The 12,386-nt window shown below is 43.5% G+C and overlaps 1 protein-coding gene across 1 annotated transcript; it reads right to left on the bottom strand.

Moving 5' to 3' along the window:
- Positions 1-1,841: 1,841 nt before the first annotated feature.
- On the bottom strand, positions 1,842-11,096 carry Clec3a (C-type lectin domain family 3 member A). Its single transcript, XM_034522622.2, has 3 exons — positions 10,891-11,096; positions 6,477-6,560; positions 1,842-4,511 (listed from the first exon to the last, which is right to left on the bottom strand). Exons 1-3 carry the CDS (start codon positions 11,003-11,005, stop codon positions 4,120-4,122), a joined length of 591 nt encoding a protein of 196 aa, XP_034378513.1. The 5' UTR covers positions 11,006-11,096; the 3' UTR covers positions 1,842-4,119.
- Positions 11,097-12,386: the final 1,290 nt, after the last annotated feature.

The following is a 12,386-nucleotide window of genomic DNA, read 5'->3' as shown; positions in this document are numbered from 1 at the left end:
CACCGCAACACATACACTTTCCAGGCTCTTGGAGTGGGGCTATAGCTCAGTCAGTAGAATTCTTGCCTAACACTTGTGAGATTTCGTAAATCTGTAATCTCAACACTCAGGAAGGGAAGGCAGAAGCATCAGAAGTTCAAGGTCATCCTTGGCTACAAGGATGGCTAGAAGTTCACTAGTCATCCAACCTTGTCTATTAGGCAAGTTGCAGCCAGTAAGGGACCTAATCTTAAAGGGAAAGAATTAAAACACAGTAGGCATTGGATAATATCTGAGGAAGGGCACCTACTATCCTCTGACGTCCACAGGTATATGTGTACTTAGGTACACACATGAAAATTCACACAAACACACGCACACACATGAGGAGAAAGAGAGAGAGAGATAGAGAAGAAAGTAAGCCAACTCATACATTTTCAAACTTTACTTAAATTTTTGTTTTTCTTAATCTTTAAGCTTACCATAAATTATGTCATTTGAAGAACATAACTTGGAAAGTTGCAGGTTTATATGCGCAGGCACTGTGAAGATACCAACGTGAAGGCACCAAGTTCGACTTTCTCTCAAGAAGCCTACACCCATGTCTTAGCATGGGTACCTCTATGACTCTCTGTCTAAACACTTAAGAGCCACTAATGGCTCCATTCTGGCTCATCGTGATAGTCTTTCCACAGTGCAGTCAAAGATTTCCCTTTAAGTGAATGGAGGCCAGATGGGGATGAGGGGTAGGGATACCTCCAGGAGATGGTAGCACTGTTGGGTTGTATTTTCCAGCTGCTGTTGTGAGACTTTGAATGCTTGCTCCTTGAGAAAGGATGATCTTATTTGACACAATGTTTAGGGATCAAGACTCTGCCATCTACACAAGTCCTTGGCTCCTTAACCAAGTCCTTGTAAAGGAGCCAACGACAGCAGCTTCACAGTCAATGTCAAGGCCAAGTGATGAACCTAGGTGAGGGTACTTAATACACAATTTGGAATCTGCCCCATCACCTGTGGGGATCCATTTCACCAAGTTACAGCCTCTGTGGTTGCCGAGGGTGTTGGCAAGTTGACCACTACTTCCAAGCACATGATTTGGGATAGCTGTCACCTCTGTCATTATAATTTTTTCCCTATAGTAAAATAAATCTAGTGCTGACAGTCACCCTAGCGTTGTTCTGAAGAAAATTGAGAAGTGTGTTAAATTTAGCACGTAAAACTGGGATGTAATGGAAACGTGCTGCTCACTCCTGTTTGCTCAGTTCACGTCTCCACCGGTGTGTGTGTGTGTGTGTGTGTGTGTGTGTGTGTGTACAGGACACATGCACATGTGTGGTGGTCAGAGGATAACCTTGAGTGTTGGTCCTCTGAAGCCTTTCCCCATTTCTATGAGGCAGAATCCACTGGCCTGGAACTTGGCTATGTAGACCTGGCTAGCTGGGCTACAAGCTTCTAGAAGTTCACCTGACTCCATCCTCCACTGCATAGGGCTGAGGTTATAGATATGTGCTGCCACATTTTAATGTGTCTTTCTAGGTCTGCACTCATATCCTGAAGCAAGAGCTTTAGCGATTAACTACTGCCTAGCTACTGATGTCACCTGTCAGAAGACAATGGTGTTGTTGGGACTGGATGGGTTCAACCAAATATAATTGCGATTGCAGAATATTTAAAGTCTCCCCTTGATCCCCTCATCTCAAAACTGTGCTTCTTCAAGGCCAGTTGAAACTGTTTTCCAAATACACCACCGTTACCAGTTTCATCAGCTCCAGGCGCTTTCCCCTTTAAATTCTGCCCAGTTTGATATAAATATCTTAATCTGAATAAATGTAATCAATATCCAAACACATCCACACTGATCAGATTTGGAGCTTTATTGTGCAATGAAAAAAACAAACCTAAAATTCGATTCCAAGCATATGTAATTTAGCTCTGGGGAGCAGGACATTATTCACAAAAGAGAAAAGATATTTATTTGAAGGACAGAATGTATTCAGAATTGTTTATTTCTACAAAACCCATTTCCCCTAAGCATTAAATTTATGCTGCTGTGTTTAAGCCATGAAGTTATTTTTTTAAATAAAATCCAGTTAAGCAGTTTAATGGGAATAGCATCGTTAGAATAAAAAATTGCACACATGTGTTACTCTCAAATAGTATTATTTAAGTCCAACTCCCAGCTTCAAATGACAAATTGCCCTTCATCTATTGAGATAAATAATGATAATTGAAGAAATATAGATGTAAAGAAAGTAAAAAATAATGTCGTTGTATATAAAAGGAGACTGTGAGGATACACACGTGAAGGAAAGAGACATTTTTCTTTTGTCCTTGTTGATAGGGGCCTCTTGTAGCCTAGGATGGCTTTAAACTTGCAGTTCAGTTGTTAGGGCATGACCTTGAACTACTAATCCTCTTACCTCCACCTCCCCAGTGCTGGGATTACAGGCTTAAGTGTCCCATTCCTGCAGCCCAGCTCTCTACCCACTGAAGTGCATTCCTAGCCCTGCTTCCTTTTTTTTCCCCCCCTAGTTTCTTTGTCCTCACTGTCTGCTGCTTCTCTCCTGCCTAAAGCTTGCTCACTGGCTGGAAGCTATTAGAGAATACTGAGAGGAGAAACTGATCAAATATATGCTGACTCAGGGAGTGGGGGGTGGGGGGTGTCTCGACTGGGAACCTTTAAGAAAGCAAGAAATTTGAAGAGTTAGGTGAGAATCTTGTCAGTCATCCCTGCTCTGATGTGGCAAGGGAGAGCCGCATCCCACCAGGGGATGTGGCCGGCAACTGAAAGCAAGGACCGTAAGCTAAGAGGGCAGAGGAGATCAAGCATCATGGTAGAAAAGTTATGGATTGTATAGTACCCTGGAATCTCTGACTTGGGACATTCTCGTCAACCAAATACATCCACACACTACACAATATTTTGACCCTAATAAACTGCATATTTGGTGCTGGTCCCATAAGCCTGTGATGGAGATAAAAGTCTTCTGTTGCCTAGAGACGTTGTTGGTGTCCTCATGTAGCAAATTTTATGCATGTTCTTAGTGACAGTGCTAAATACAAAGTTAGCACACCACAAGTCACCAAGTTGGACACCGTGATTAAGCACAGCTCGCAATCCTTGACAACAATAACAAATGACAGTGTGTTGGTTTATATGTTTATCATACACTATGGCTGAAGGTAGTTTGCCATCCCCACCAAGGACCTTGGTGTGGCAATTCTGAAAAGTATTGCATGCCTTAAGCAGGTGGAGCCGTCTAGGATGTCCTTGCGTGACTTGGAGACACCGGGTTGAAAGGAGATCATGTTCATCCTATGTTTGCTCTGCACTGAGATGTGACTACTTGGTCTTGTCCTGATCTGCCATCCTTGACATTGGCCAATTCACTGGGGCTGCTTAACCTTTGACCTTGAGCCACTAAAATTACAAGCTAAATAAACCTTACTTTGTTTCACACCTGTCTGTGTCAGCTGTCATACTAAAGTGATGGAAAGAGAGTGCACTCGGCTATGTTTCCAACTGTTGTTTTATTATGCACTTAGAGAACTACATTCTGAAAGCCTGCCATGTCTCACCAGCAGATGCTTCATGCAGCTTGTGTCTACTACACGTCTTAGGGGCATCTAGAGGTCACCGGGAGTTTTGCCCCTACAACCTCAGGGTTCATTCATGTAGGGTATACTGTAATGTTCACATATCCAGAAAATCAACCAAATGACACATTTCTCAAAATTGTATTCCTATCATGACTAAATTTTAAAAAGAAATCTTCCGGTTAGCCCAATTTTCCTTTTCTGTCTTGAAGAATCACATGATTATTATTACTATTCTTTAAATAGGTCAGGTCTGTTCACCTGAGAGGGACAAGGAGAATGGGAGACAATTTGACTACCCATTATCCAAAGTCCTTTTCTTACTGTATCTAGGTCATTATTTTCTGACTCCCTTTGTCATATGAAAGTAATATTACAATGAGCTACAGTAGAAACATGGTCTGTCTCTGTATACCTATGAATACCAATACTGGCATTGGGATTCTGCAATTAATAAATGTAATCTGAGTTTACTGAAGGGGACTACCAGCTTATTTATCCTGACCAGTCTTACTTGGGAGGATACTGAGGAGGGGCTTCTTAAGGGATGATAAACTCACATATGTACCTCTTGCTACTGCGACAGGCCTCATCGCTCCATTTCCCCTGAGCTGACTGGGAGAACAGGACACAGTTTTCCCGCTTGCCACCACTTGGCTGGGCACGGTCCCAGTTGAGGAAGGAGACAGCGAATCCGTGGACATCGAGGAACTTGCCTTCTGTGACCATGTCATTTATGCCTAGCCAAAAGTCATTGACACCTGGCAGACTCTTCTTACCATAGTCTCGAAGGGCATTGATTTCGTCGGAATTCCTGGGGACAACCAGGGTCCCTCCCTTGGAAATGCAGTCTTCGTTGGCTTCGTGGTAATGCTTGAGGCCTTCTGAAGCAAGGTAGCATTTCTTATGAACTTTGGTGCCTCGAAGACAGACTGTGAAAATGGGAAAGTTGGTGATGTCATGAGATGCCTTTTGTGTGTGATATGGCTTACACTGAACCTAGTAAGTATTGGTAAACATTTGTGTAATGATTAATGGGTTGACAATGATGACATAACCATTGATAATTTTGTTAGTGCCAGAGACAATAATAACCACGTGCAACTTTAGCAACCCCACGACAGGTGGTGTTATCCACATTTATCAGGTTTAGAGAAATTGTTACTTACAACTTGACATGCCCCCAAAGGGATTAATAAGGATATAATGAAATCACAGCCACATATGACTCAAAACATAACCTTAAACCCTGGGTTGCTTCGATATAATTTGTAGCCTAGTTTACATAAGGAACTATATGGTGGGTTTCCCTTGGACTTTTAGAATGGAATAAAATTTTATAGTTTAAAGAGCAAACACACATGCCTGTAACTGGAGCACTGAAAGACTGAGACAGAATGTTTACTGTGGCTCTGAGGTAAGCTTGATCTACATAGCCAATTCCAGGCCAGTGAGCCCCACATAGATAGATCTTATCTCAAAAACAATAACCAAAACAAAACAAGCAAAACCAATAAGTAGGAAAGAAGGAAGGAAAGATGAGAGAGGAAGAAAAAAGAAAACAAAGAAAGACAAAAACTCAGGGAGATAGTGGGTTTCCCCCTACTGTGTTTAGTTCGCTTGCTTTTCGACACAGAATCTCTCCCTGTCTACCCCCAAACTCTGTGTGTGTGTGTGTGTGTGTGTGTGTGTGTGTGTGTGTGTGTGCGCGCGCGCCAGCCATGGTCCATTTGGCTGTCAGAGGACAAGTGGGATTCTGTCCTCTCCTTTCATTATGTGGGGCCCAGAAATCAAACTCAGGTTCGTCAGGCTTGAAGGCAAGCACCTTTCTTTGCCTGCTGAGATTTGAACTCAGTTCTTCATGCACTTACAGCAGGTACTTTGTTAACTGAGCTATCTATTCCTCCAGGCCCTAAAACATCCTCTTAAGAGCTCTGGATTTCCCTCAATTAGTAGACCCTCCACTTATTAGCACTTGCAAAGCCCTGGGTTAAGTCCTCTGCATCACAGACACAAGGCCCTGTGGCCTCAGCACTCTGGAGTTGGAAGCAGGAGGACTGGGTATTGAAAGTCATCCTCCACCACATTGTGAACTCTGGGTCAGTCCTGGAAATAAGAGAACCTGTGTCAAAATATTAAGCATAGGAGCTAAGAGAGATGGCTCAGTGCGTATGAGCATGTGTTGCTCCTCCAGATTCCCAGGACCCACATGGCAGCTCAAACTGCTTCTGCTTATAACTCCAGTTCCAGAGATCCCATGTCCTCTTCTGACCTCTATGAGTACTGGCATGCACATGGTGCAGAGAAAAATTTATATTTGTGTGTGTGTGTGTGTGTGTGTACATATATATTCATGTAAGCAGAACACCAATACACATAAAATAATTTAAAATTTTTAAATAACATGTACTTTATAGGATACAGTTTATTTAGGGTATGGGGAGGGGAGGTAAGAGAAAGAGGGGGGAGGAGAGAAAGAAAGAGGAGTAGAGGCCGGCCATGAGCACGTGGAGAGGGAGGGGAGAGAGGACTGAGAAGAGAGGGGGAAGAGGACAAGAGGAGAGCAGTAACTCGTACTCTTAAGCTATCTTTTTTGTCCCCCAAGACAGGGGTTCTCTGTGTACCTCTGACTGTTCTGGAACTCCTCTATAGCCCAGGCTGGCCTCAAACTCAGAGATTTGCCTGCCTCCAAGTGCTAGGATTGAAAGTGTGAGCCATCCCCCAAGGCTCCCGCCAGCTACCAAGTTTTTATTTTGTTTCTTTTTTTTTTTTTTTTTTTCCTACAAGCAGACAAACCCCAGGATTCAGCAAGCAGTCTGGATGAGTTCAGTCCTGGGCAATAGTTGATTCTCTTCACTACCCTTCCGGACCAGGCGCTGGTGAAGGGGACCTCTCACCTGTCTGTAGAGCTTGCATTTCCTTCAAGGCATTGACTTCCCGCCACAACTTTTCAACTTGAGACTTCAGGTCACCATCCTTTTCTAGGGGACATTGGTGGGGTAGGATGTGAGATAGAAAACAATCTATTAGAACGGAATAGAAATGTTCAAAAGAAAAGAAAAAAGGCAGCTTTGTAATGCAGAATCCAAGGCGGTGGTTTCTGTTGAAGCAGCACCAAAATGTGCACAATGCACGCATGCTCGGAGACCCTGCATGAGAAGGTCCTCCCCCACCCCCAGACTTTGAGGGACTTCTCATCTCTCCTTTCCAAGCTCAGCTGTGTATTCTGGGAACACTTGTCCACCCTTGACATTGGCATCCCCCACTGCTGATCTTTCCTGAACCACCAACTATTTCTCCTTACACCTTGTTCTCCATCCACCTCATTTTCTCCCCTCTTTTCCCTTCTTTACCTTTTTCTCCCCTCTCGCTTTTCGGCGGTATTAGAGACTAAACCCAGGCTCTTGTATCTTATACATGCTAGACAAGGGCTCTGCCAACTCTCTAGAGCCCTAGATCCAGTTATATATTCTTGAATGTTTTCAGATGGGACCAAAGATTCTTTGGCTAGCTTCGGCTGTAAGTGGGTAGCTGTGGCTAAATCTAGATGCCAGAAGAATGGGGGCTGTCTTAGTGACCACTAGAAACTATGACAAAGCCATACCAAATACTACACATAAGTATACGAAAAAACACCATACACCCTAGGCCATGAGATCAGTTCTCTTGCTGTCCCTGAGGTAGACACTCTTGTCTAGATGCTCACAAAAGAGCATGCAGAGGAACGGAAAAAGCTGAGTCCGCCCACTGAAGGTCTCCGGTGGGCAAAACGCAGAGCTCAAACGTGGGTGTCTCTGGCTTCTAGCCCGTTCTCCCTATCCCTCTGATCTGCTTCTGCAGAGCAGCTGCTTCCACCCCCTTGCTCCTCAGAACACAGACTTAGAGATGACACGTAAAGACATAAAGACGGTTATGAACCATCTCCAGCTGTCACACTGTGGGGCTGGCAGATAGAGATTCGGTTTTGTGGGCTAGGAAGGTGGGTCAGATGGTAAAATACTTGCCTCACAATACAGGAGAGCCCAAGTTTAACAAACAATGCTAGGCAAGGTAGCATGCTTATGATCCATCTTGGGAAGCAGACATAGGCAGATCCCTGAGGCTCCCTGGCTAGCCAGCATAGCCTACTTGTTAGAACTCTTGGCTAAGAAAAGAGACTTTTATTTAAGATAATAATAATAATAATGTGGAGGTGGATGACACCTGAAAAATGATACTCGAGGCTGTCCCCTAACTTCCACACGCATGTGCACACTTGTGAACACATACCAACACATATATGTACACACACACACACACACACACAAGAAAATCAGTTTTGTGTCCCTGTGATTTCTCAGGACAATATAAAATCCACTATCTTAATCCTCTGTCCCCATAAACTTGTGCTTCACAAGCCAGATGGTTCCCCATTTGGACCAGGAAACTGCCTTCTAGGGTCCTCTGTACCCCCTCCCCCCAACCTCTATTTCCCTTTATATTGCACATCAGTTCTTAAGCGCCCAACAGCTCAGCTCAGCTCAGGAATACAATCACCCAAAGATTTTCTCCTGTGAGACCACTCAAACTGGAATAAACAAAGGTTGGCATTTAAGATGCAAACCCATCAGCTATGGGGCCAGGTTTGCAAAGCCTACTGAGGGCTTGAATCCAACTTCCAAGCTGTCAGCAAGAAGCATTTCAACCCCCTTCCTTCCTTCCTTCCTTCCTTCTGGGTCAGCCTCCAGCTCCTTTGTATTTAAATTAGTAGCTGTAAACACACATTAGCACAAAGACACACATGTTACTATTAGGCTCCTGAGAGATCATTATGGCAGTCATCTTCTGGGTGACTTCTATTCCCTTCCAATCACCATTGCTCAGGTGGATGAACAGAAGGAATGCCCTGAGGAGCTAGCTCACTCTAAAAGGTGTATTTTATTCATTAGTGTAACTCAGAATTTGTCGAGACCCAGGAAGTAAGTACTTAGGGAACACTTGTTCTTGGTGCTTAACTGCTGTTGCCATTTCGAGTCTCTTAAAAGGTCTCCTTTTCTTTTATGATTGGTATCAGTATCAGATTCAGGATAGGGAAAACCCACAACAAACATTTATGGTGGAACCGGTGGTAAGGTGTTGGGATGAATGAAAAAGGCAGAGACTGGTGATGTCATTTGAAGAGACAATTAGAGGATCTGATTAATGGCATGTCACTTCTAGAAGGTATAGCACAGTATCTTAGTGCCAGGAGGGACATATGTGCAAAAAGGGACTTCATGTATTACACTGTGTCAGAGAGAGACATACCAGAAACTACAGACAAGTTGCTGAGAAAGAACCAGTAAAGTCAGAGTCTCCTCAAACAATAAAGTAACATATCCAGCTCTTAAAATGAATGAAACACGCCTGCATTTGTAGCTATCCCAGACTGAACACATGAAGTAAGTTTATTGGCCTGTCAAATATTGGCCATGTCAATCTGAGATGTATTTATTGTTATTAACAATAGATAATTCTGGGTAAAGATTGAGAGGCTGGCTTTTTCTTTTGTTCTTGTTGTTGTCTGTTTTTGAGACAAGGTCTTAATTAAGTCCAGGCTACCCTTAAATCTGTCGAGGCTCTCCTTGAATTCCTGCTCCTCTGCCTCTACCTCCCAAGTCCTGGGATTATAAGGATGTGTGGCCAATCCTGCCTTGCCTTTTGCATTTGGTTCCATAAACTCTGGCTATTAAGGTAGCCAAAATATTTTTTTAAAGGGGGGGGGGGGAAGAGGGGGAGAATTAACCAGCAAGTCTAAGCTGATTGCTTCGCTTCTTGTAGACCTGACGTTATTAGATCTGAAAGCAAAAAACTGGTTATTACTTTGGGGAAGGGAGAAGGTGTGTGCTGGTTAAGATATGTTTGGAACTGATTCAAATAACATACCTGCTGGGGGGGGGGGTGTCCTGGGGGAGGAGAGAGAGAGGACAAGAAGGAGATACTCACATACATCCCTACCCCTTCCTCACGGTTCCTATTTCAGTGAAGGAGAGTCACAAAGCCAAGCCACTGCTCTCCTTGTCTTCTCTCTCCTCCCTTCTCCTGACCTCACCTGCCATGATACACTCCACCTCTATATGAGACATATCTGAAGCTTTTATTTAAAAAGCTCGCCGGGAGAGGTGGTACTTTATAAAGAAGAACATCTCTGCTTAAGAAACCTCCCAGCAGACCAGACTTTCATAACCTCCTCTGGGAAATGGCCCTTGAGAATCAGTAAAGAAAAAAAAATATAAGTGGATCCGTCAGCCACTTACGACAGGTGAATGTAGACTTTACTGGTTTTTGAATGTGTATGCATGTGTGTTCGTTTTTTGAGATAAGGACTCACTTAACCCCGACTGGCCTCACCCTCCCTAGCCAAAGATGACTGTGAAATCTTGATCCTTCTGCCTTTATGTCCCAAGTGAACCAGCCACCCCTTACTGCTTCGTGTTGCTTTGAAGAAAGTGATGGTGATAAGGAAGCCATGCCTGAGATCCGTGTTGTAACATCCTCTTAAGAAAATGCCTCCGGGCTGGATCCCAGTGCATTTCTCTTCGGCTTTGCTTTTAACCTAAGTCAGGCAGAGTCCCATTGTCCTTGCCCTTTCAAACTTTGAACTTTTTTGACTCTTCACCTAGTTTAAACCCCCTCAGATTTTGCTTTGCTCCACGAGTGAATTCTATGTCAAAGTATCTTTAAGTTCTGTCTGATCGTGTGTTGATGGGTTCTTAAGCTAAAGAGACAGACAGTGCCTCGTGATATGAAAAAATTAGATGCCCGGTTTTAACAGCTTTCCCACAACTGACAGAGATGGGGAAATAAAGCAACAGGATAGACAGGGTCTAAAGAAAGCCACAGCTACCCTCTGCCATCTCATTTAATGAGATTATGATGGGGGAGGGGTTACAAATATACTTGAATGGGTTTAATACCCGGGAGATCACAGGGCAACACTAATCAGTGTGTTGCTTCCTTATCATCCATAAAAGCAGATGTCCACATGTCCATGTAAGCTCTAGCTCAGAAATGTTCCATATTATCAAAACTCAGTGGACAACAGACATACATAGAGACTTTTTTCATTATAAGAGATGATTTTCAATTTAAAAAAAAAAAAAACTAGTACATGTTTTCTTTAAATAGCAAACTCTCCGGAGACTCCAAAGGTCACCGGATCCCTTGTAAAGCCATACACCCACCCACTCTGATATGATGGTCTCCTGGTGCAGTTTGGTTGTGAGCTTTGTCCCAACACCTTCCCCACCCTGAGTAAACCTAGGGTTTTGCTGGGCAGCATAGTCCTGTTACCTTTCACGCGGCGTTTGCTGTGTTTCCTGGCCTTCACTCGGGATGGGTAGCTGTTGGTCTGGTCCAGGAGTAAGCTGGCCACCAGGATACAAATGACAAGTCCGTTCTTTGCCATGGCTCTGGAACAGGCCAGTTGGCCACTTGGTCAGCAGTGCTGGAGCAGCTAGGGAGCAGGGAGGCTGTGAAGCCACATCTTGCTCTGGGCTGCCGGGGGCTGGCTTTATATAAAGGAGCTGCGAGGTTGGCTAGAAGCCCGCTGACTGGAATGTTCCTCCAGCCATGGCATAAGGAGGGCCCCTGTTCTCACACCTCACGCTGGGCTCCAGATTCGTTTATTTTTATTCTGTTCACATTTGCCCACTGATTTGCCTTTCCAGAGTGTATCTGAGTTAAAGCAAGATTTGCCTTTTTAAAAACTTTGATATATATTTAATATATATTATATCAACATCTGGCAAGCTTTAAAACTCTGTAAAGATCTAGTATATAAGCCTTTGTTTTAAAGCTCTTAAATGTACTCAAGATCTGAAAAGTACATTCAATTCACTTTTAACAGTTTTTAAAAACAAAGTGGCCAAATTGTTTGAGGATGTAGCTCAATGGCACAGTGCTTGCCTGGCAGATGGGAGACTCTGGGTTCAACTTGCAGCACCACAAAATAAAGCTGACACCATGTTGCCCCAACCAAAGAAAGAAAACTTAAATCCCATTAGTTTCTGCATATTCATTGTGTGTGCTTGTATGTGTGTGTATGTGAATGCATATGTCAGAAACACATGTGGAGGTTAACGGGCCACTTGCATCAATAATTGTATTTCTAAACTGTAACGTGTTGGGATAATCTTCTTATGCACTGTGTAAAGGTTGTCTTTGTATTATTAAAATGTTAATTTCTGTACCAGCAGAGAGCTGAATTCCGTCCCCACTTTGGTATTATTTTTACAAAATATTACCTGTTTCAATGTTTTGTATTCTTTAGAAGCATGAAGACCAGAGTTTAGATACCCAAGACCCTGGTAAAGGCAAGTGAGTTGTGGGTAGTCCACCTGTAACCCTAACACAGGAGAAGTAGCAACAGGAAATCCTTAGAATAAACTGTATGACTAGACTGGTTAAAATGACAAGGTATGGTTTAACTAGAGATCTGTCTCCCTCTATAACTCAAAGGGTGATTGGAGAAGACACCCAACGGCCTTTACAAGTGTGTACATGTATGGGTACCCACACGTATGCCCACTACATACACATACACAAGCACATGCAAAAAAAGAATGTACCAAGAACAGACAAGCTTGTCAAAAACAACAAGCTGTTCTATAGGCATGATCAAGATGGAATCTCAGAGCCAGGGATAGATTCCAGATGCTCTCCTTGGTTGGCAGATGGAAGTCTGTGTAACTACTCATCTGCAGTATCTGAAGGCTTGTCAAGCAAGAAGTGAGTCCTCCTCCTGTGTGTTAGTGAGGAAAACTAATTCAGTTCTTCACCATCCCCTC

The sequence above is a fragment of the Arvicanthis niloticus genome, chromosome 18 (assembly GCF_011762505.2).
Source record: "Arvicanthis niloticus isolate mArvNil1 chromosome 18, mArvNil1.pat.X, whole genome shotgun sequence".
NCBI lineage: Eukaryota > Metazoa > Chordata > Mammalia > Rodentia > Muridae > Arvicanthis > Arvicanthis niloticus.
The sequence above is the reverse complement of the archived record's forward strand: the minus strand, read 5'-3'. Positions and strand labels throughout refer to the sequence as shown.